At 43.2% G+C, this 26,076-nt stretch overlaps 1 protein-coding gene across 1 annotated transcript in view; it reads right to left on the bottom strand.

Annotated features, from left to right (window-relative positions):
- The window catches only part of LOC123992407 (transcriptional regulator ATRX-like), a 109,519-nt gene extending 86,511 nt beyond the window's left edge, over positions 1-23,008 (bottom strand). The window contains 10 exon segments of the mRNA XM_046293548.1: positions 2,815-2,913; positions 7,849-7,984; positions 8,236-8,333; positions 8,535-8,633; positions 13,028-13,163; positions 13,457-13,557; positions 14,241-14,339; positions 17,672-17,807; positions 18,059-18,207; positions 22,842-23,008. Of these exon segments, the coding sequence (XP_046149504.1) occupies positions 2,815-2,913; positions 7,849-7,984; positions 8,236-8,333; positions 8,535-8,633; positions 13,028-13,163; positions 13,457-13,557; positions 14,241-14,339; positions 17,672-17,807; positions 18,059-18,202 (1,048 nt within the window). The 5' untranslated portion in view covers positions 18,203-18,207; positions 22,842-23,008.
- Between the last annotated feature and the right edge of the window lie 3,068 nt (positions 23,009-26,076).

Here is a 26,076-nt window from a genome sequence, read left to right as displayed (position 1 = left end):
CAGAGGGTGTTATGGCTTTACACCCCCTGCTATAATGTGGATAGAGTTACCTGTCTAACAGAACACACAGGGTGTCACGGCTTTACACCCCCTGCTATAATGTGGATAAAGAGTTACCTGTCTAACAGAACACAGAGGGTGTTATGGCTTTACACCCCCTGCTATAATGTAGATAAAGAGTTACCTGTCTAACAGAACACAGAGGGTATTCTAGAATGGAAGCCTCTCCAACTATAATGACATGCATGTCAATCTCTCCTGGCTCAAAGTGGAGGAGAGATCGACTTCCTCAATGCTTGTATATATCAGAGGTATTGACATGTTAAATGCACTGAGCTGTCTGTTTGACCTACGGGCACACAACTCCCATGCATACCCCACTAGACATGCCACCAGAGGTCTCTTCACAGTCCCCAAGTCCAGAACAGACGATGGGAGGTGCACTGTACTACATAGAGCCATGACTACATGGAACTCTATTCCACAGTACTACATAGAGCCACGACTACATGGACCTCTATTCCACAGTACTACATAGAGCCACGACTACATGGAACTCTATTCCACAGTACTACATAGAGCCACGACTACATGAAACTCTATTCCACAGTACTACATAGAGACATGACTACATGGAAATCTATTCCACATCAGGTGACTGATGCAGCAGTAGAATCAGATTTTAAAACAGGTAAAAATACACCTTATGGAACAGCGGGGACTGTTTAGAGACACATGCATACATTGTAATATTGTTGTATGGTGGTATTATACCATTTGTACTGTAGATATGTAGTGGATAAATATTTAATGGTCATGTGTCCCCGTGACACTTGGCATTCAGGATAAAGAGCTCAATCGTGGTTTCATCAGACCAGAGAATCTTGTTTTTTGCTCTGTCAACTGTGGGACCTTATATAGACAGGTGTGTGTCTTTCCAAATCATGTCCAATCAATTGAATTTACCACAGGTGGACTCCAATCAAGTTGTAGCAACATCTCAGATGACGCAAGTATTCAGACTTGAAATTGAGCTCAGGTGCATCTTGTTTCATTGGTCAAGCCGGGGAATACGCACGCCAAGCCCGGGGAATACGCACGCCAAGCCCGGGGAATACGCACGCCAAGCCCGGGGAATACGCACGCCAAGCCCGGGGAATACGCGCCAAGCCCGGGGAATACGCGCGCCAAGCCCGGGGAATACGCGCGCCAAGCCCGGGGAATACGCGCGCCAAGCCGGGGAATACGCGCGCCAAGCCGGGGAATACGCGCGCCACGCCGGGGAATACGCGCGCCAAGCCGGGGAATACGCGCGCCAAGCCCGGGCGCCAAGCCGGGAATACGCGCGCAAGCCGGGAATACGCCGGGAATACGCGCGCCAAGCCGGGGAATACGCGCGCCAAGCCGGGGAATACGCGCGCCAAGCCGGGGAATACGCGCGCCAAGCCGGGGAATACGCACGCCAAGCCGGGGAATACGCACGCCAAGCCGGGGAATACGCACGTCAAGCTTCAGTTTTTACATATGTTATAAATTTGCAAAAAAAAAACTGTTTTTGCTAATTATGGGGTAGTGTGTAAATCGATGGGAAAAAATATTAACCAATTTTAGAATAAGGCTGTAGAGTAACAGAATGTGGAAAAGGTAAAGGGGTCTGAATACTTTCCTAAGGCACTGTAAGTAGATATGGGGTGGCAGGTAGAAATCTGTCATTCTGCTCCTGAACAAGGCAGTTAACAGACTGAACAAGGCAGTTAACAGACTGAACAAGGCAGTTAACAGACCTGCCTAGTTAAATAACGGATAAATCATAAACCTGGTGTTTTGGGTGACCCGCCCGTCTGGTGTTTTGGGTGACCCGCCCGTCTGGTGTTTTGGGTGACCCGCCCGTCTGGTGTTTTGGGTGACCCGCCCGTCTGGTGTTTTAGGTGACCTTGCCTGGTGTTTTAGGTGACCTTGCCTGGTGTTTTAGGTGACCTTGCCTGGTGTTTTAGGTGACCTTGCCTGGTGTTTTAGGTGACCTTGCCTGGTGTTTTAGGTGACCTTGCCTGGTGTTTTAGGTGACCTTGCCTGGTGTTTTAGGTGACCTTGCCTGGTGTTTTAGGTGACCTTGCCTGGTGTTTTAGGTGACCTTGCCAGTGTTTTAGGTGACCCTGCCCGTTATAGGTGACCCTGCCCGTTATAGGTGACCTGCCCGTTATAGGTGACCTGCCCGTTATAGGTGACCTGCCCGTTATAGGTGACCTGCCCGTTATAGGTGACCTGCCCGTTATAGGTGACCTGCCCGTTGTAGGTGACCTGCCCGTTGTAGGTGACCTGCCCGTTGTAGGTGACCTACCCGTTGTAGGTGACCTACCCGTTGTAGGTGACCTACCCGTTGTAGGTGACCTACCCGTTGTAGGTGACCTACCCGTTGTAGGTGACCTACCCGTTGTAGGTGACCTACCCGTTGTAGGTGACCTACCCGTTGTAGGTGACCTACCCGTTATAGGTGACCTACCCGTTATAGGTGACCTACCCGTTATAGGTGACCTACCCGTTATAGGTGACCTACCCGTTATAGGTGACCTACCCGTTATAGGTGACCTACCCGTTGTTTTAGGTGACGCAACTGCCTTAATGTGTTTGGACCCCAGGAAGAGCAGTTAATGGGAATCCCTAATAAACACAAATATCAATCCCAAAATATTTGATTTCATTAATGGCAGTAGTTGTGATTATCAGGCCGTAGGAACACCCTTTCTGGTCAAAACCTTGGGGGCTTCTCAGACTATCCCCTGGTTGGTAGCAGTGTGGTATAGTGAGGAGACTAACCTGTCTTTCTCCGTGAGAGGTCCACTCGGAGCTTCATGGCTCCTCTGCTCTTGTCCTCCTTGTTGTCAGTCTCAGCAGGAGGCCGCACAACCAACGTCCCTGAAGGAGAGGACAGGAAATTAGGGTGTCAGCATGCTTTAGTTCGGCTGGAGAACAGTAATCTGGTCTTGGGGAACCTAACGAGGGAGCTTCATACCCCCAGAAAAAACCTTCCTTGGAAAAACAGGAAAATCTGCAAAGGTACTGTTTGTCCATTTTGTGATGCCGTAGCCAGTATAAACTTCCTCAAAATAGTCAGAATGAATCGAAGACCACAAGAAATCTGTAACTGACGTTTTTGCCAAAGAGATCTTGACCACACACTTTTCCATCTGAGACTTTACTGAAGAATTCCTACGGTTGACAGATCAATGGGCATAGACTTAGACCTTACTAAATGTCCTCATAATATACAGAGCATTTGGAAGGTATTCAGACCCCTTGACTTTTTCCACATTTTGTTACGTTACAGCCTTTTTCGAAAATGGATTACATTGAGTGGGGAAAAACAATCTACACACAATATCCCATAATTACAAAGCAAAAGAAGATTATACAGTTGTGCAAATTTAATAAAAAACTGAAACATCATTTACATAATTATTCAGACCCTTTACTCAGTACTTTGTTGAAGCACCTTTGTCAGCGATTACAGCCTCCAGTCTTCTTGGGTATGACGCTACAAGCTTGGCACATCTGTATTTGCAGAGTTTCTCCCATTCTTCTCTGCAGATCCTCTCAAGCTCTGTCAGGTTGGATGGGGAGCGTCGCTGCACGGCTATTCTCAGGTCTCCAGAGACGTTAGATCGGGTTCAAGATCAAGCTCCGGCTGGGCAACTCAAGGACATTCAGACACTTGTCCCAAAGCCACTCCTACGTTGTCTTGGCTGTGGTCATTGTCCTGTTGGAAGGTGAACCTTCGCCCCAGTCTGAGGTCCCGAGTGCTCTGGCGCAGGTTTTCATCAAGGTTCGTTAACTCTCTGTCCATCATTTCCTTGGTCCTGACTAGTCTCCCAGTCCTTGCTACTGAAAAACATCCCCACAGTATGCTGCCGCCACCACCATGCTTCATCATAGGAATGGTGTCAGGTTTCCGCCAGACGCCACGCTTGACATTCAGGTCAAAGAGTACGACCTTGGTTTCGTCACACCAGATAATATTGTTTCTCATGGTCAGAGTCTTCAGGTGTATTTTAGTAAACTCTGGAGTCTCTTACTGAGGAGTGTCTTCTGTCTGGTCACTCTACCATAAAGTCCTGATTGGTGGAGTGCTGCAGAGATGGTTGTCCTTCTGGAAGGTTCTCCCTTCCACAGAGGAACTCTGGAGCTCTGTCAGAGTGACCATCGGGTTCGTGGTCACCTCCCTCACCAAGTCCCTTCTCCCCCGTTTGCTCAGTTTGGCCAGGCGGCCATCTTTAGGAAGAGTCTTGGTGGTTCCAAACTTCATCCATTTAAGAATGATGGAGGCAATTGTCTTCTTGGGGACCTTCAATGATACAGAAATGTTTTTGTACCCTTCCCCAGATCTGTACCTTGAGAAAAATCCTGTCTCGGAGCTCCACGGACAATTCCTTTGACCTCATGGCTTGGTTTTTGCTCTGAAATGCACTGTCAACTGTGGGACCTTATATAGACAGGTGTGTGCCTTTCCAAATCATGTCCAATCAATTGAATTTACCACAGGTGGACTCCAATCAAGTTGTAGAAACATCAATGATGATCAATGGAAACAGGATGCACCGGAGCATAATTTCGAGTCTCATAGCAGAGAGTCTGAATACCGAGGTAGATAAGATGTCATTTTTTAAATTTTTAATACATGTGAAAACAGATCTAAAAACCTGTTTTTGCTTTGACATCATGGGGTATTGTGTGTAGATTGATGAGGGGGAAAATAAACTTAATCATTTTTTTTTAAAACCTGTAAGGTAACAAAATGTGGAAAAGGTCAAGGGGTCTGAATACTTTCCAAATGCACTGTACAGAGAGGGTTAAGAAGAACGTGTCTGCAGAGAACTGTGGAAGGTTACCCCCTAGTGGTAAAGGCAGGTACTGCAACAGAGAACTGTGGAATGTTACCCCCTAGTGGTAAAGGCAGGTACTGCAACAGAGAACTGTGGAAGGTTATCCCATAGTGGTAAAGGCAGGTACTGCAACAGAGAACAGTGGAAGGCTACCCCCTAGTGGTAAAGGCAGGTACTGCAACAGAGAACAGTGGAAGGTTATCCCATAGTGGTAAAGGCAGGTACTGCAACAGAGAACTGTGGAAGGCTACCACTAGTGGTAAAGGCAGGCAGTGCAACAGTACGGTGCAGGGTTACCCCCTAGTGGTAAAAGCAACTTGTTATGGCTGGGGGCAGTATTGAGTAGCTTGGAGGAATAAGGTGCCCAAAGTAAACTGCCTGCTGCTCAGGCACAGTTGCTAATATATGCATATATTAGTGGATTTGGATAGAAAACACCCTGAAGTTTCTAAAACGGTTTGAATGATGTCTGAGTATTAGAGAACTCATATGGCAGGCAAAAATATGAGAAACAAATCCAACCAGGAAGTGGGAAATCTGAGGTTTGTAGTTTTTCAACTCATTGCAATTCCAATATACAGTGAAAATGGGGTCATACTGCACTTCCTAAGGCTTCCACCAGATGTCAACAGTCTTTAGAACCTTGTTTGATGCTTCTACTGTGTAGGAGGTGGGAATGAGGGCTCTTCAAGTCAGGTATCTGGCAGAGTACCATGAGCTAACCACGCGTGTTCACCTGATAGTTAGTTTGCGTCCCATCGCATTTCTACAGACAAAGGAATTCTCCGGTTGGAACATTATTGAAGATTTATGATAAAAACATCCTACAGATTGATTCTATACTTCGTTTGACATGCTTCTACGAACTGTAATATGACTGTCTGAACTTTCGCATGGACTTGCCCACGGGGTCGTGAGTTTGGATTGTGTACTAAACGAGCAAACAAAAAGGGAGGTATTTGGACATAAATGATGGACTTCATTGAACAAATCAAACATTTATTGTGGAACTGGGATTCCTGGGAGTGCATTCTGAAGAAGATCAAAGGCAAGTGAATATTTATAATGCTATTTCTGACATCTGTTGACTCCACAACATGGCGGAAATCTTCATGGCTTGTTTGGGCTCTGAGCGCTGTACTCAGATTATTGACAGGGCTCCCGCTCAGCCCAGTCAAAGCTGTTTGCTGCTCTGGCCCCCCAATGGTGGAACAAACTCCCTCACGACGCCAGGACAGCGGAGTCAATCACCACCTTCCGGAGACACCTGAAACCCCACCTCTTTAAGGAATACCTAGGATAGGATAAGTATTCCCTCCCCCCCCTTTAAGATTTAGATGCACTATTGTAAAGTGACTGTTCCACTGGATGTCATAAGGTGAATGCACCAATTTGTAAGTCGCTCTGGATAAGAGCGTCAGCTAAATGACTTAAATGTAAATGTAATGACTTAAATGGGAGGTGTATCTAAAGTACCATGTATAATAGTTGTATCTCTTATCAATGTTTATTATGAGTATTTCTGTAAATTGATGTGGCTCTCGAAAAATCACCAGATGTTTTGGAGGCTAAACATATCGGTTTACATTGGCGCGCTTTTTGAATATAAATATTAACTTCATTGAACAAAACATACATGTATTGTGTAACATGAAGTCCTATGAGTGCCATCTGATGAAGACTAATGTTTAGTGATTAATTTGATCTCTATTTCTGCTTTTTGTGACTGCTCTCTTTGGCTGGAAAATGGCAGTCTTTTTCTGTGAATAGGTGCTGACCTAACATAATCATATATTGTGCTTTCGTCGTAAAGCCTTTTTGAAATCGGACACTGGGTTAGGACTAACAAGTTTATCTTTAAAATGCAATTTCACTGGCTGTTGTCATATCGATCCCGTTAATAACCTCTAGGGTATGTGGGGCGTTAGCGTCCCACCTGGCCAACATCCAGTGAGATTGCAGAGCGCCAAATTCAAATACAGAAATACTCATTACAAAATTTCAGAAAACAAAACATATTTTACATAGGTTTAAAGATTAACTTCTTGTGACTCCAACCACAGTGTCAGATTTACGCAAAAGCATACCGTACGATTATTTGAGAACACAGCCCAGCATACAAATCATTACAAACAGTAACCAGCCAAGTAGAAGAGTTACACAAGTCAGAAATAGAGATCAAATTAATCACTTACCTTTGATGATCTTCATATGGTGGCACTCAGAAGACATTCATTTACTCAATAAATGTTCCTTTTGTTCAATTAAGCCCCTCTTTATATCCAAAAACCTATGTTTTGTTTGCACGTTTTCTTCTGTAACCCACAGGCTCAAATGCAGTCAAAACAGGCAGATAAAATCCAAATTGTATCCGTAGAAGTTCATAAAAACATGTCAAACTATGTTTATATTCAATCCTCAGGTTGTTTTAGCCTAAATGATCTATAATATTTCAACCTGATAATAGCGTTGTCAATATAAAACAGTCACGCGCATGAAAAAGCTCTGACACGTAAGGGTCCACTCATCCAGACTGGTCTTACTCCCTCATTTATCAGAATACAAACCTGAAACAATTTCTAAAGACTGTTGACATCTAGTGGAAGGCATTGGAACTGCAATTTGAGTCCTAAATCAATGGATACTGTAATGGCATTGAATAGAAAACTACAAAACCAAAAAAAACCTACTTCCGGAATGGATTTTTCAGGTTTTCACCTGCCAAATCAGTTCTGTTATTCAGACACAATTGTAACAGTTTAGGAAAATTGAGTGTTTTCTATCCAAATCGACCAGTTATATGAATATCATATCTTCTGGGCCTGAGTAGCAGGCAGTTTAATTTGGGCATGCTTCTCATGCAAAATTCCAAATGATGCCCCCTACCCTAGTGAAGTTAACGGGCTCCCAGCCAAAAGATTTAAGAAGCACTAAAACCCGTGCTGGCCCCAGGTCTAGTGGTAGACCTTACCATCTGAGGCGCCATCGTCCTGTCCACTCTCGTCCGAGGTGTCTGACTCATTCCCTCCAACTTGCTTGGCTGCAACAGAAGGCTTCCTCTTGGTGTGAGAAGAGGAGGGTCTCTCAGTCTCTGTTGAGCTCCCAGCCTGAGGAATAAACAGTCATGACAGTCTATTAAAAAACATCCAAGAGGAAGAAGCATGAGAATAGCCCCGGAGTGATCGTAGTGTCCTGTTGTCTGCCACAGGAGCTACAGTCTGGCTGTTCACCAAATGGCACCCAATTCCCCATCTAGTGCACTACTGTTGTTGGTAAAACAATGTTTGTGCTCACAAACTCTACTGTAACATTTGAAAAAGTAAGCAGGGGACATAAAGACCATCTGAAGTTGACCTACCTCCTCCTCCTCCTCCATCTGGTCTGTAATCGGAAGCTGACCTACTTCCTCCTCCATCACTTGGTCTGTAGATTCAGCTGAGGCCTTACTCATTTTACCTGCCAACAACAAGCAATTATTAGGTCTGAAATTATACATATTAGCTCCCAGTCAAATCACCAACCTGAGGACAATTCAATTTCATTAATGGCAGTAGTTGTGATCACCAGGCCTTAGGAACACCCTTTCTGGTCAAAACCTTGGGGGCTTCTCAGACTATCCCCTGGTTGGTAGCAGTGTGGTATAGTGAGGAGCCTAACCTGTCTTTCTCCGTGAGAGGTCCACTCGGAGCTTCATGGCTCCTCTGCTCTTGTCCTCCTTGTTGTCAGTCTCAGCAGGAGGCCGCACAACCAACGTCCCTGAAGGAGAGGACAGGAAATTAGGGTGTCAGCATGCTTTAGTTCGGCTGGAGAACAGTAATCTGGTCTTGGGGAACCTAACGAGGGAGCTTCATACCCCCAGAAAAAAACCTTCCTTGGAAAAACAGGAAAATCTGCAAAGGTACTGTTTGTCCATTTTGTGATGCCGTAGCCAGTATACACTTCCTCAAAATAGTCCGAATGAATCGAAGACCACAAGAAATCTGTAACTGACGTTTTTGCCAAAGAGATCTTGACCACACACTTTTCCATCCGAGATATGGTGCAGTATTTTGTACCCTTCCCCAGATCTGTACCTGGACAAAATCCTGTCTCAGAGCTCCACGGACAATTCCTTTGACCTCATGGCTTGGTTTTTGCTCCGTCAACTGCGGGATCTTATATAGACAGGTGTGTGCCTTTCCAAATCAAATTAATTTACTACAGGTGGACTCCAATCAAGTTGTAGAAACATCTCAAGGATGATCAATGGAAACAGGATGCACCTGAGCTCAATTTAGAGTCTCATAGCAGAGAGTCTGAATACAGAGATATGAGATGTTTTTTATTTAAGACATTTGAAAACAGATCTAAAAACCTGTTTTTGCTTTGACATCATGGAGTAGTGGGTGTAGATTATGGGGTAGTGTGTGTAGATTATGGGGTAGTGTTTGTAGATTGATGAGGGGGTGAGACAACTTCATCCATTTTTTTTAAAAGGGTGTAAGGTAACAAAATGTGGAAAAAGTCAAGGGGTCTGAATACTTTCCGAATGCACTGTACAGAGAGGGTTAAGACATTTGATATGAGATATGATATGTTTTAGATAAGATGTTTTATATGATAAGATGTTTTTTATTTAAGACATTTGAAAACAGATCTAAATAAATGTTTTTGCTTTGTCATTGCGGGGTAGTGTGATGTCATTGCGGGGTAGTGTGATGTCATTGCGGGGTAGTGTGATGTCATTGCGGGGTAGTGTGATGTCATTGCGGGGTAGTGTGATGTCATTGCGGGGTAGTGTGATGTCATTGCGGGGTAGTGTGATGTCATTGCGGGGGGGTAGTGTGATGTCATTGCGGGGTAGTGTGATGTCATTGCGGGGTAGTGTGATGTCATTGCGGGGTAGTGTGATGTCATTGCGGGGTAGTGTGATGTCATTGCGGGGTAGTGTGATGTCATTGCGGGGTAGTGTGATGTCATTGCGGGGTAGTGTGATGTCATTGCGGGGTAGTGTGATGTCATTCGGGGTAGTGTGATGTCATTGCGGGGTAGTGTGATGTCATTGCGGGGGTAGTGTGATGTCATTGCGGGGTAGTGTGATGTCATTGCGGGGTAGTGTGATGTCATTGCGGGGTAGTGTGTGTAGATTGATGAGGGGGGGGCTATTTAATCCATTTTAGAATAAGGCTGTAACGTAACAAAATGTGGAAAAAGTCACGGGGTCTGAATACTTTCTGAATGCACCGTACAGAGACAAAGGGTGAAGTAGAAAGTGTGCAGGGTTACCCCCTAGTGGTAAAAGCAGGTACTGCAACAGAGAACGGTGGAAGGTTACCCCCTAGTGGTAAATGCAGATAATGACAGGGTCAGATTAGATAAATAGTTATGAGTGAGGTAGATTTGTTTTCATAAGAAAAAAACAATAATATTCAACCTTTATTTGACATGTTCTGTATGCACAAACTCTACTGAACTGTTTTGGCTTGGCAGTATATGGAAGATTTTACAGTGTCCCAAGTGACACCATATGTAGTGCACTACTTTAGACCAGAGCCCAATTGAACCCTACTCCCTATATAGTGCACTACTTTAAACCAGAGCCCTATATAGTGCACTACTTTAGACCAGAGCCCAGAACCCCCAACAACTGCTTCATCACCACCACATAAACCTTGATTATCAACTCAGAACAGACCAACAAACACATAATTATCCACAAAGTGTGGAAATGCACCTTTTGGCTCCACAATTGTATTAACTTATGGCTGGGGGCAGTATTGAGTAGCTTAGATGAATAAGGTGCCCAGAGTAAACTGCCTGCTACTCATGCCCAGTTGCTAATATATGCATATATTAGTAGATTTGGATAGAAAACACCCTGAAGATTCTAAAACTGTTTGACTGATGTCTGAGTATTACAGAACTCTATGGCAGGCAAAAACCTGAGAAAAAAAATCCAACCAGGAAGTGGGAAATCTGAGGTTTGTAGTTTTTCAACTCATTGCCATTCCAATATACAGTGAAAATAGAGTCATACTGCACTTCCTAAGGCTTCCACTAGATGTCAACAGTCTTTAGAACCTTGTTTGATGCTTCTACTGTGTAGGAGGGGGGAATTGAGCCAGGTATCTGGCAGAGTGCCACGAGCTCGTGACACGTGGTCATGTGAGAGTTAGTTTGCGTTCCATTGCTTTTCTACAGACAAAGGAATTCTCCGGTTGGAACATTATTGAAGATTTATGATAAAAACATCCTAAAGATTGATTCTATACTTCGTTTGACATGCTTCTACGAACTGTAATATGACTGTCTGAACTTTCGCATGGACTTGCCCACGGGGTCGTGAGTTTGGATTGTGTGCTAAACGCGCAAACAAAAAGGAGGTATTTGGACATAAATGATGGACTTCATTGAACAAATCAAACATTTATTGTGGAACTGGGATTCCTGGGAGTGCATTGTGATGAAGATCATCAAAGGTAAGGGAATATTTATAATGTTATGTCTGACTTCTGTTGACTGCACAATATGGCGGATATCTTTATGGCTTGTTTGGGCTCTGAGCGCTGTACTCAGATTATTGCATGGTTTGCTTGCACTGTAAAGTTTTTTTGAAATCGGACACAGCGGTTGCATTAAGGGGAGGTGTATCTAAAGTTTCATGTATAATACTTTTATATCTTATCAATGTTTATTATGAGTATTTCTGTAAATTGATGTGGCTCTCGAAAAATCACCAGATGTTTTGGAGGCTAAACATAATGCGCCAATGTAAACAGATTTTTGGATATAAATATCAACTTCATCGTACAAAACATACATGTATTGTGTAACATGAAGTCCTATGAGTGCCATCTGATGAAGACTAATGTTTAGTGATTAATTTGATCTCTATTTCTGCTTTTTGTGACTCCTCTCTTTGGCTGGAAAATGGCAGTCTTTTTCTGTGAATAGGTGCTGACCTAACATAATCATATGTTGTGCTTTCGTCGTAAAGCCTTTTTGAAATCGGACACTGGGGTGGGACTAACAAGTTTATCTTTAAAATGCAATTTCACTGGCTGTTGTCATATCGATCCTGTTAACCTCTAGGGTATGTTTGGGCGTTAGCGTCCCACCTGGCCAACATCCAGTGAGATTGCAGAGCGCCAAATTCAAATACAGAAATACTCATTACAAAAATTCAGAAAACAAAACATATTTTACATAGGTTTAAAGATCAACTTCTTGTGACTCCAACCACGGTGTCAGATTTACGGCAAAAGGCATACCGTACGATTATTTGAGAACATCGCCCAGCATACAAATCATTACAAACAGTAACCAGCCAAGTAGAAGAGTTACACAAGTCAGAAATAGAGATCAGATTAATCACTTACCTTTGATGATCTTCATATGGTGGCACTCACAAGACATTCATTTACTCAATAAATGATCCTTTTGTTCGATAAAGTCTCTCTTTATATCTATATATTGTTTGCACGTTTTCTTCAGTAATCCACAGGCTCAAACAAAGTCAAAACAGGCAGACAAAAAATCCAAATTGTAGCCGTTAAGTTCATAAAACATGTGAAACGATGTTTATATTCAATCCTCAGTTTATTTTTAGCCCAAATAATCAATAATATTTAAACCTGACAATAACGTCGTCAATATAAAAGGTAAAGAAGAAAGGCCCTCTCTCGGTCGCGCGCATGAAAAAGCTCTGTGACATGGTAGGGTCCACTCATCCAGACGGGTCTTACTCACTCATTTATCAGAATACAAACCTGAAACAATTTCTAAAGACTGTTGACATCTAGTGGAAGGCATTGGAACTGCAATTTGAGTCCTAAATCAATGGATACTGTAATGGCATTGAATAGAAAACTACAAAACAAAAACTACTTCCTGGATGGATTTTTCTCAGGTTTTCACCTGCCAAATCAGTTCTGTTATTCACAGACACAATTGTAACAGTTTAGGAAAATTGAGTGTTTTCTATCCAAATCGACCAGTTATATGAATATCATATCTTCTGGGCCTGAGTAGCAGGCCGTTTAATTTGGGCATGCTTTTCACCCAAAATTCCAAATGATGCCCCCTAACCTAGAGAAGTTAACGGGATCCCAGGAAAAGATTTAAGAAGCACTAAAACCCATGCTGGCCCCAGGTCTAGTGGTAGACCTTACCATCTGAGGCGCCATCATCCTGTCCACTCTCGTCCGAGGTGTCTGACTCATTCCCTCCAACTTGCTTGGCTGCAACAGAAGGCTTCCTCTTGGTGTGAGAAGAGGAGGGTCTCTCAGTCTCTGTTGAGCTCCCAGCCTGAGGAATAAACAGTCATGACAGTCTATTAAAAAACATCCAAGAGGAAGAAGCATGAGAATAGCCCCGGAGTGATCGTAGTGTCCTGTTGTCTGCCACAGGAGCTACAGTCTGGCTGTTCACCAAATGGCACCCAATTCCCCATCTAGTGCACTACTGTTTTTGGTAAAACAATGTTTGTGCTCACAAACTCTACTGTAACATTTGAAAAAGTAAGCAGGGGACATAAAGACCATCTGATGTTGACATACCTCCTCCTCCTCCATCTGGTCTGTAATCGGGAGCTGACCTACCTCCTCCTCCTCCTCCTCCTCCTGGTCTGTAATCGGAAGCTGACCTAATTCCTCCTCCATCACTTGGTCTGTAGATTCAGCTGAGGCCTTACTCATTTTACCTGCCAACAACAAGCAAATATTAGGTCTGAAATTATACATATTAGCTCCCAGTCAAATCACCAACCGGAGGACAATTCAATTTCATTAATGGCAGTAGTTGTGATCACCAGGCCTTAGGAACACCCTTTCTGGTCAAAACCTTGGGGGCTTCTCAGACTATCCCCTGGTTGGTAGCAGTGTGGTATAGTGAGGAGGACAATCCAGACACGTTTTTCCCAGCTCACGCTGGATTACTATGGCTGTCAATGGGAATATAAAAGGAATTACCTCCCAGATAGCAGTTCCTAGGGCTTCCACTAGATGTCAACAGTCATTAGAAAGAGTTTCAGACTTGTTTCTGAAAAATGAGCTAGAATTTGTAGCTTTAGCAAGTGATTTCGGCTGTAGTTTTTGTTGCGCGTTCTGGTGAGTGTGCGTACTTTGTTATTTCTCTCTGGTATTCTCAGTCTTAAATGTTATCGTTTATTTACATAATAGGGTACCTGAGGATTGATTAGGAACGTTTGATATATTTGGAAGGAGTTTATTGGTAATTTACGGGATTCATTTGTATGCATATTGAACGAGTAAAAACAGTGGATTAATGAGTCAAGCACGCTAATGAACAGAGTATAGCATTGTTGTAGGTGATGCGTGCGCCTGCAGTTTTGGTAGCAGTGTGGTATATAGTGAGGAGACTCACCTGTCTTTCTCCGTGAGAGGTCCACTCGGAGCTTCATGGCTCCTCTGCTCTTGTCCTCCTTGTTGTCAGTCCCAGCAGGAGGCCGCACAACCAACGTCCCTGAAGGAGAGGACAGGAAATTAGGGTGTCAGCATGCTTTAGTTAGGCTGGAGAACAGTAATCTGGTCTTGGGGAACCTAACGGGGGAGCTTCATACCCCCAGAAAAAAACCTTCCTTGGAAAAACAGGAAAATCTGCAAAGGTACTGTTTGTCCATCTTGTGATGCCGTAGCCAGTATACACTTCCTCAAAATAGTCAGAATGAATCTAAGACAACAAGAAATCTGTAACTGGCGTTTTTGCCAAAGAGATCTTGACCACACACTTTTCCATCTGAGACTTTACTGAAGAATTCCTACGGTTGACAGATCAATGGGCATAGACTTAGACCTTACTAAATGTCCTCATAATATACATTCAGAAAGTATTCAGACCCCTTGACTTTTTCCACATTTTGTTACATTACAGCCTTATTCGAACCTTATGCAAACATATTAAAGATTAAAACCTGAAATTTCACATTTACATAAGTACTCAGACCCTTTACGCAGTACTTTGTTGAAGCACCTTTGGCAGTGATTACAGCCTCCAGTCTTCTTGGGTATGACGCTAAAAGCTTGGCACACCTGTATTTGGGGAGTTTCTCCCATTCTTCTCTGCAGATCCTCTCAAGCTCTGTCAGGTTGGATGGGGAGTGTTGCTGCAGAGCTATTTTCAGGTCTCTCCAGAGATGTTCGATCGGGTTCAAGTCCGGGCTCTGGCTGGGCTACTCAAGGACTTGTACCAAAGCCACTCCTGCGTTTTTGGCAAACTCCAAGTGGGCTGTCATGTGCCTTTTACTGAGGAGTGGCTTCTGTCTGGCCACTCAACCATAAAGGCCTGATTGGTGGAGTGCTGCAGAGATGGTTGTCCTTCTGGAAGGTTCTCCCGTCTCCACAGAGGCACTCTGGAACTCTGAGCTCTATGGACAATTTATTTGACCTCATGGCTTGGTTTTTGCTCTGACATGCACTGTCAAATGTGTGACCTTATATAGACAGGTGTGTGCCTTTCCAAATCAAATTAATTTACTACAGGTGGACTCCAATCAAGTTGTAGAAACATCTCAAGGATGATCAATGGAAACAGGATGCACCTGAGCTCAATTTAGAGTCTCATGGCAGAAAGTCTGAATACAGAGATATGAGATGTTTTAGATAAGATGTTTTATATGATATATAAGATATGAGATGTTTTTTATTTAAGACATTTGAAAACAGATCTAAATAAACGTTTTTGCTTTGTCATCGCGGGGTAGTGCGATGTCATCGCGGGGTAGTGCGATGTCATCGCGGGGTAGTGCGATGTCATCGCGGGGTAGTGCGATGTCATCGCGGGGTAGTGCGATGTCATCGCGGGGTAGTGCGATGTCATCGCGGGGTAGTGCGATGTCATCGCGGGGTAGTGCGCTGTCATCGCGGGGTAGTGCGATGTCATCGCGGGGTAGTGCGCTGTCATCGCGGGGTAGTGCGATGTCATCGCGGGGTAGTGCGATGACATCGCGGGGGTAGTGCTATGACATCGCGGGGTAGTGCTATGACATCGCGGGGTAGTGCGATGACATCGCGGGGGTAGTGCGAGGTCATTGCGGGGGTAGTGTGATGTCATTGTGTAGATTGAGGGGGAAAACAATTTAATCCATTTTAGAATAAGGCTGTAATGTAAAAATTTGGAAAAAGGGAAGGGCTCTGAATGACGGTCAGATGAGATAAATGGTGGAAGTAGACATGATGCTCCTCCCACAACCAGAGAAACACCCCCTTTTCTATTGGAAGACAGAAATTAAAGTCTAACAAACAGAAACAACAGGTGGCTGGGTGGTACAGACCTATATAATGTACTACTTTAGACCAGATCCCTATGGAACCCTATTCCCTATATAGTACACTACTTTAGACCAGATCCCTATATAGTGCACTACTTTAGACCAGATCCCTATGGAACCCTATTCCCTATATAGTGCACTACTTTAGACCAGAGCCCTATTCCCTATATAGTGCACTACTTTAGACCAGAGCCCTATAGAACCCTATTCCCTATCTAGTACACTACTTTAGACCAGGGCCCTATTCCCTATACAGTGCACTACTTTAGACCACGGCCCTATAGCACCCTATTCCCTATATAGTGCACTACTTTAGACCAGAGCCCTATTCCCTATATAGTGCACTACTTTAGACCAGAGCCCTATTACCTATATAGTGCACTACTTTAGACCAGGGCCCTATAGAACCCTATTCCCTATATAGTACACTACTTTAGACCAGGACCCTATAGAACCCTATTCATTGTGTAGATTGAGGGGAAAACCCTATTTATCTAGTCCACTTTAGAATAAGGCCCTATTGTAAAAATTTGCACTAAAGAAGGACCCTCTGAACCCTATTCAGATGAGATAAACTTTGGAAGGGCATTATGAACCCTATTCCCTATATAACTACAGAGAAACACACCCTATATAGTACACTACTTTGGAAGACAGCAATTCCCTATATAAGTGCACTACTTTAGACCAAGCCCAGAAACAACAGGTACTTTAGACCAGGGCCCTACAGCACCCTATTCCCTAATGTGCACTACTTTAGACCAGGGCCCTATGGAGCACCCTATTCCCTATATAGTACACTACTTTAGAGGGCCCAGCACCCTATTCCCTATATAGTACACTACTTTAGACCAGATCCCTATGGCACCCTATTCCCTATATAGTGCACTACTTTAGACCAGGGCCCTATAGCCCTATTCCCTATATAGTACACTACTTTAGACCAGGGCCCTAGCACCCTATTACCTATATAGTGCACTACTTTAGACCAGGGCCCTATAGAACCCTATTCCCTATATAGTACACTACTTTAGACCAGGGCCCTATAGAACCCTATTCCCTATATAGTACACTACTTTAGACCAGGGCCCTATAGAACCCTATTCCCTATCTAGTACACTACTTTAGACCAGGGCCCTATTCCCTATATAGTGCACTACTTTAGACCAGGGCCCTATAGCACCCTATTCCCTATATAGTACACTACTTTAGACCAGGGCCCTATAGCACCCTATTCCCTATATAGTACACTACTTTAGACCAGGGCCCTATAGCACCCTATTCCCTATATAGTACACTACTTTAGACCAGGGCCCTATAGCACCCTATTCCCTATATAGTACACTACTTTAGACCAGGGCCCTATAGCACCCTATTCCCTATATAGTACACTACTTAAACATCAACTCAGAACAGACCAACAAAAACATAATTATCCACAAAGTGTGGAAATGCACCTTTTGGCTCCACAATGATATTAAGAAGCACTAAAACCTGTGCTGGCCCCAGGTCTAGTGGTAGACCTTACCATCTGAGGCGCCATCGTCCTGTCCACTCTCGTCCGAGGTGTCTGACTCATTCCCTCCAACTTGCTTGGCTGCAACAGAAGGCTTCCTCTTGGTGTGAGAAGAGGAGGGTCTCTCAGTCTCTGTTGAGCTCCCAGCCTGAGGAATAAACAGTCATGACAGTCTATTAAAAAACATCCAAGAGGAAGAAGCATGAGAATAGCCCCGGAGTGATCGTAGTGTCCTGTTGTCTGCCACAGGAGCTACAGTCTGGCTGTTCACCAAATGGCACCCAATTCCCCATCTAGTGCACTACTGTTTTTGATAAAACAATGTTTGTGCTCACAAACTCTACTGTAACATTTGAAAAAGTAAGCAGGGGACATAAAGACCATCTGATGTTGACCTACCTCCTCGTCCTCCTCCTCCATCTGGTCTGTAATCGGAAGCTGACCTACCTCCTCCTCCTCCTCCTCCTCCTGGTCTGTAATCGGAAACTGACCTACTTCCTCCTCCATCACTTGGTCTGTAGATTCAGCTGAGGCCTTACTCATTTTACCTGCCAACAACAAGCAAATATTAGGTCTGAAATTATACATATTAGCTCCCAGTCAAATCACCGTTTCGGCATCACTGTGCCTTCTTCAGGGTGATAACCTGGTTCAACTATTCATGACATGTCGACAAACAGTCCAATTAGCGCAACCAATGACAATAGTGAGGGGTGTGTCATAATGATTAAGTTACTTAGAATGAATTGAAAAATAAGTTTATGGCATATTAAATATATCAGACTATTGTCGTCATATGGAAACACCATTGAGTAATTGTACATAATATTAGCGTCAACATAGTTTCATTACATCCTTTGGTTAAAACCATAAGAAGCATCATCAACAGGTTGCAAGATTGGATCCCCTGAGCTGACAAACATATTTGCTGTACGCTGATAAACTGTAGAACGAATATCCATTGATATGTATTTATTTACTTGTTCATAATAAGGGCCTGAGATCAAAGTCAATATTCAGACCACTGGGGGTCAATGTTTTCTTTAGACAGGATATCCAGTAAGAATCCCTTTGTAGTTTGCAGGATCTCGATGTCACCTCCTCTACTTGGTGGAGCAACATGCTCCATGGCGGTGTGTTTGAGGGAGGTGATAGGATGGTCAGCTTCAACGAAGTGAGCTGCTATTGGATAGTCAATGTTCTGACACCTGATTGAGCTGCGGTGTTCAGCTATGCGTTGTTTCAGTTGTCTTTTCATTTGTCCTACGTTGGCTTTTCCACACGAACAGGTGATGAGACAGATTGCTACCTTGGTCTTCGTGATAACTTTTTTTTTTTATGTATTTGTAATAATGACAATTACAACAATACTGAATGAACAATTATTTTAACTTCATATAATACATCAATAAAATCAATTTAGCCTCAAATAAATAATGAAACATGTTCAATTTGGTTTAAATAATGCAAAAACAGTGTTGGAGAAGAAAGTAAATGTGCTGCATTCGCATAACAGGCAGTCTCTTTGTGGAGACTAGTTAGTTAACTGTAAGGTTGCAAGATTGGATCCCCCTGAGCTGACACGGTGAAAATGTGTCACTCTGCCCCTGAACTAGCCCTCACCCTCAAATCCAACAGGTCCCAGACGTGCTCAATGGGATATCACTGGCCATGGCAGAACACAAAAGAGCACTTTTTGCCAGTCCGGTCTTGTCCAGCGACGGTGAGTTTGTGCCCATAGGCGATGTTGTTGCCGGTGATGTCTGGTGAGGACCTGCCTTACAACAGGCCTACAAGCCCTTAGTCCAGCCTCTCTCGGCATATTGAGGACAGTCTGAGCACTGATGGAGGGATTGTGCATTCCTGGTGTAACTCGGGCAGTTGCTGTTGCCATCCTATACCTGTCCCACAGGTGTGATGTTCGGATGTACCGGTCCTGTGCAGGTGTTGTTACACGTGGTCTGCCACTGTGAGGACGATCAACTGTCCGTCCTGTCTCCCTGTAGCGCTGTCTTACAGTCTCACAGTACGGACATTGCAATTTATTGCCCTGGCCACACCTGCAGTCCTAATGCCTCCTTGCAGCATGCCTAATGCACGTTCACTCAGATGAGCAGGGACCCTGGGCATCTTTCTTTTGGTGTTTTTCAGAGTCAGTAGAAAGGCCTCTTCAGTGTCCTAAGTTTTCATAACTGTGACCTTAATTGCCTACCGTCTGTAAGCTGTTAGTGTCTTAACAACCGTTCCACATGTGCACGGTCATTAATTGTTTATGGTTCATTGAACAAGCATGCCCCCCCCATCTACACAGAATAACCCCATAATGACAAAGCAAAAACAGGTTCAGACGTTAAAAAAACTGAAATACCTTTACTTAATTATTCAGTCCCTTTGCTATGAGACTTGAAATTGAGATCAGGTGCATCCTGTTTCCATTGATAATCCTTGAGATGTTTCTACAACTTGGAGTCCACCTGTGATAAATTCCATTGATTGGACATGATTTGGAAAAGGCACACACCTGTCTAAAACCAAGCCAAAAGTTCAAAGGAATTATCCCTCAAGCTCAGAGACAGGATTGCGTCGAGGTACAAATCTGGGGAAGGGTACCAAAACATTTCTGTAGCATTGAAGGTTCCAAGAACAAAGTGGCCTCTGTCATTAAATGGAATCACCAAGACTCTTCCTAGAGCTGGACACCCGGCCAAACTTATCAATCGGAGGAGATGTGCCTTGGTCAGGGAGGCGACCAAGAACGCAAATGTAACTGACAGAGCTCCAGAGATTCTCTGTGGAGATGGGAGAATCTTCCCGAAGGACAACCATCTCTGCAGCACCACCACCAATCAGGCCTTTATGGTAGAACCAACTCCTCAGACAAAGGCACATGACAGCCCTCTTCCGAGTTTGCCAAAAAGGCACCTAAAAGACTCTCAGACCATGAGAAATATGACGCTGATGAAACCAAGATTGAACCCTTTGGCCTGAATGCCAAGTGTCACTTCTGGAGGAAACCTGGCACCATCACCACGGTGTAGCATGGGTGGCAGCATCATGTCGTGGGAATGTTTTTCAGCAGCAGGGACTGGGAGACTAGTCAGGACAGAGGAAATGATGAACAGAACAAAGTAAAGAGAGATCCTTGATGAAAACCTGCTCCAGAGCACTCGGGACCTCAGACTGGGGCGAAGGTTCACCTTCCAATAGGACAATGACCCTAAACACACAGCCAAGACAACGCAGGAGTGGCTTTGGGACAAGTCTCTGAATGTCCTTGAGTTGCCCAGTCAGAGCCCGGGCTTGAACCTGATCTCTGGAGACCTGAAAATAGCTGTGCAGCGACGCTCCCCATCCATCCTGACAAGAGCTTGAGAGGAACTACAGAGAAGAATGGGAGAAACTCCGCAAATACAGATGAGCCAAGCTTATAGCATCATACCCAGGAAGACTTGATGCTGTAATCGCTGACAAAGGTGCTTCAACAAAGTACTGAGTAAAGGGTCTGAATAATTATGTAAATGTATTTTTTTAATACATTTGCTAACATTTCTAAAAACCTGTTTCCTTTATCATTATGGGGTATTGTGTTGTCATTATGGGTTATTGTGATGTCATTATAGGGTATTGTGATGTCATTATAGGGTATTGTGATGTCATTATAGGGTATTGTGATGTCATTATAGGGTATTGTGTGTAGATTGATGAAGAAAAAAAACAATTGAATCCATTTTAGAATAAGGCTGTAATGTAACAATGTGGAAACAGTGGAGGGGTCTGAATGCTTTCTGAAAGCGCTGCATGTACAAATAACTAGGAATAAAGTGACAGACACAGTAAAAGCAGCGCCTGTGATGAGTAAAAAATGAGTACAAAAAGGGTCAATGCAGATCGTCTGGGTTAGCCATTTGTTTAACTATTTTAGCAGTCTTATGGCTTTTGGGGGTTGAAGCTGTTCAGGTTCCAGACTTGGTGCATCGGTAACGGTTTGCCGTGCGGTAGCAGAGAGGACAGTCTATTACAAGGGTGGCTGGAGTCTGGCCCTTTTTTAGGGCCTTCCTCTGACACTGCCTGGTATACAGGTCTTAGATGGCAGGGAGCACAGCCCCAGTGAAGTACTGGGCTTTAAGCACGACACTCTGTAGCGTCTTCCCAAACAGTTTCCATACCAAGCAGTGATGCGGCCAGTGAAGATGGTACAGCTGTATAACTTTGAGGATCTGAGGGCCCATGCCAAATCTTTTCAGCCTCCCGCGTAGGGAAGAGGTTAATTACATTTATACCAAACATTACGGTCCGTTTTTTTACTATTCATATAATAAATAACCTAATAAACGTTAGCTTGCTAGATCGCCACTTAACTTTGTAAAGATGCATTTAGAACAGCTCGTTTGTAAAGAGTAGAAAGACCAGAGCGCTAGTTAGCATTTAGCTAACTCGGATAATTGATTGCCATTTAGCGTCGTTATAGTCGTGAAGCTGCTGCTCATCTCTCTAATGTCTCCTGTCTGCGCTTCCAGGGAGGATATCTGCCATGTACAGAGCACATGAAGGCCAACTGGGAGAGAAACGGGTCTACAAAAACCCGGGCCTCATCCCATCAAAGGCTACCTAACTAGAAAACGGGTTAGTACAACATACAAAGATGGCTAAATTAGCCAAGTCAACCAGACAAAGTTATGAGATCAAACAAAAACAGACATCACTGCAACATGTCATGATTTCCGACAATATGTTCCCCGGGCGACCCTGCAATCCCAGTGCAGGCATGGTCCAGTGCATTGAGGCATGCACCGAAATGCATGCATCCTTTTTTTATCTCCCCCTCCCCCCCTCCTAGAATGAAATGTAACATCTCACATCAGTTAGCATGCTAGTTAGCAAGTAAACTGCGACTGGCTGATGTATTTCAAGACACAACACAGGTGGAATTGTACGCGCACAATTGTTTTGTGATGCAACATTTACCATTTCGAAATATAAAAGAAAAAATACCTCACTAATAGTGGATAGTTAGATATATAGATAGATAGCTTAAAGAGTTTTTCATACTGTAAGCTAACTGCGTTGGAGAAAACGTACCGGCTCCGCTGCGTAACACCGTTACAGAGCTAACTAGCCTAGCACAGTGTCTCAACATTACAAACGGCCTTTTTAGGGGGAAAAACCCGAATATTACGCATACCTTCTGTACTCTGTAGTCATTTCTTGAACGACTGAGACACGTGTAGTTCTTGGCACGTCGTCCCGGAGATAAAAACACTGTTAATTTTAGAGAGAAGAAAAATATATATCGACTATTTGATGCAACCCTGTTCACTGGAGACAAAGCAAAGTCGCCATCATACCGGATGGCTGGAAACGCGCTAAAATGGCGCATCTAGCGCAAATCGTATCTGCTATCCTATTGGTTGATGAGTCAGGACATTCTGGCTTTCCGATTGGCCAAAACCTTTTGAGCGTTCCCATAGGCTTAGAATATAGTGCGTACAGAAATCTCTTAATATCTACTGGCGATTTTTTTTGTGTGTGTGTGTCCCACCTCTTTGATCTGGTTTTATTTGTTATTCATTCATGAATAATACACACAAGAGGCAGGCACCACACTGTACACATTCTACAATGGAAATGCCACATGCATACAGGTACACACGATTTTTCTCTGATATTCTGAGCCTCCCATAGATACAGGCTGCATTCTGGTCTCAGTCTTGAATTCTACACTATATTGTACTAGATTCTAAACTATATGTACTAGATTCTAAACTATATGTACTAGATTCTAAACTATATGTACTAGATTCTAAACTCTATTGTACTAGATTCTAAACTCTATGTACTAGATTCTAAACTATATGTACTAGATTCTAAACTATATGTACTAGATTCTAAACTCTATTGTACTAGATTCTAAACTCTATTGTACTAGATCTAAACTCTATTGTACTAGATTCTAAACTCCATTGCTTTCTAAACTATATTGTGCTAGATTCTAAACTATTGTACTAGATTCTAAACTCTATTGCTTTCTAAACTATATTGTACTAGATTCTAAACTATTGTATTAGATTCTAAACTCTATTGCTTTCTAAACTATATTGTGCTAGATTCTAAACTCTATTGTGCTAGATTCTAAACTCCATTGCTTTCTAAACTATATTGTGCTAGATTCTAAACTCTATTGTACTAGATTCTAAACTCCATTGCTTTCTAAACTATATTGTGCTAGATTCTAAACTCTATTGCTTTCTACACTATATTGTACTAGATTCTAAACTCCATTGCTTTCTAAACTCTATTGTACTAGATTCTAAACTCCATTGCTTTCTACACTATATTGTACTAGATTCTAAACTCTATTGTACTAGATTCTAAACTCTATGTACTAGATTCTAAACTATATGTACTAGATTCTAAACTATATGTACTAGATTCTAAACTCTATTGTACTAGATTCTAAACTCTATTGTACTAGATTCTAAACTCTATTGTACTAGATTCTAAACTCCATTGCTTTCTAAACTATATTGTGCTAGATTCTAAACTATTGTACTAGATTCTAAACTCTATTGCTGTCTAAACTATATTGTACTAGATTCTAAACTATTGTACTAGATTCTAAACTCCATTGCTTTCTAAACTATATTGTGCTAGATTCTAAACTCCATTGCTTTCTAAACTCTATTGTACTAGATTCTAAACTCCATTGCTTTCTACACTATATTGTACTAGATTCTAAACTCTATTGTACTAGATTCTAAACTCCATTGCTTTCTACACTATATTGTACTAGATTCTAAACTCCATTGCTTTCTACACTATATTGTACTAGATTCTAAACTCTATTGTACTAGATTCTAAACTCCATTGCTTTCTACACTATATTGTACTAGATTCTAAACTCTATTGTACTAGATTCTAAACTCCATTGCTTTCTACACTATATTGTACTAGATTCTAAACTCTATTGTACTAGATTCTAAACTCCATTGCTTTCTAAACTATATTGTGCTAGATTCTAAACTCCATTGCTTTCTAAACTATATTGTGCTAGATTCTAAACTCCATTGCTTTCTAAACTATATTGTGCTAGATTCTAAACTCCATTGCTTTCTAAACTATATTGTGCTAGATTCTAAACTCTATTGCTTTCTAAAGTTGACTCTAGTCTATTGTGCTGCCAAACTTATTCCACACTCAGAGCCTGGCCTGTCCCCTCCGGTAGGCCTACATATTCCGCACTCAGAGCCTATCCCGACAGGTAGGCCAACGTCTTTGTCACGCCCTGGCCATAGAGAAGCTTTTATTCTCTATTTTGGTTAGGCCAGGGTGTGACTAGGGTGGGCATTCTATGTCCTGGCCATAGAGAGGCTTTTATTCTCTATTTTGGTTAGGCCAGGGTGTGACTAGGGTGGGCATTCTATGTCCTGGCCATAGAGAGGCTTTTATTCTCTATTTTGGTTAGGCCAGGGTGTGACTAGGGTGGGCATTCTATGTCCTGGCCATAGAGAGGATTTTATTCTCTGTTTTGGTTAGGCCAGGGTGTGACTAGGGTGTGACTAGGGTGGGCATTCTATGTCCTGGCCATAGAGAGGCTTTTATTCTCTATTTTGGTTAGGCCAGGGTATGACTAGGGTGGGCATTCTATGTCCTGGCCATAGAGATGCTTTTATTCTCTGTTTTGGTTAGGCCAGGGTGTGACTAGGGTGTGACTAGGGTGGGCATTCTATGTCCTGGCCATAGAGAGGCTTTTATTCTCTGTTTTGGTTAGGCCAGGGTATGACTAGGGTGGGCATTCTATGTTCATTTTCTATGTTTTGTATATCTTTGTTGTTTTGCCGGGTGTGGTTCTCAATCAGAGGCAGCGTAGCCTAGTGGTTAGAGCGTCGGACTAGTAACTGGAAGGTTGCAAGTTCAAACCCCTGAGCTGACAAGGTACAAATCTGTTGTTCTGCCCCTGAACAGGCAGTTAACCCACTGTTCCTAGACCAGTTAACCCACTGTTCCTAGACCAGTTAACCCACTGTTCCTAGACCAGTTAATCCACTGTTCCCAGGCCGTCGTTGAAAATAAGAATATGTTCTTGACTGACTTGCCTGGTTAAATAAAGGTAAAAATAAAATCAGAGGCAGCTGTCTATTGTTGTCTCTGATTAAGAACCATTGATTTCTGTTTAGTGTTTTTCACCTTTCAGGACTGTTTTGGTTATTACCGGTGTTATTTTCATCTTTAGTGTTCAGTGTCAGTAAACAAACATGACCACGTACCACACTGTGCTTTGGTCCTCACCTTCTTAATGCAACGATGACAGTTAGTCTTCCCCACTCTGAGCCTGGCCTGTCCCCTCAGGTAGGCCTACGTCTTCCACACTCTGAGCCTGGCCTGTCCCCTCAGGTAGGCCTACGTCTTCCCCACTCTGA

This window comes from Oncorhynchus gorbuscha, linkage group LG13, assembly GCF_021184085.1.
Source record: "Oncorhynchus gorbuscha isolate QuinsamMale2020 ecotype Even-year linkage group LG13, OgorEven_v1.0, whole genome shotgun sequence".
NCBI classification, from domain to species: Eukaryota; Metazoa; Chordata; class Actinopteri; order Salmoniformes; family Salmonidae; genus Oncorhynchus; species Oncorhynchus gorbuscha.
This window is presented reverse-complemented; position numbering and strand designations above follow the sequence as displayed.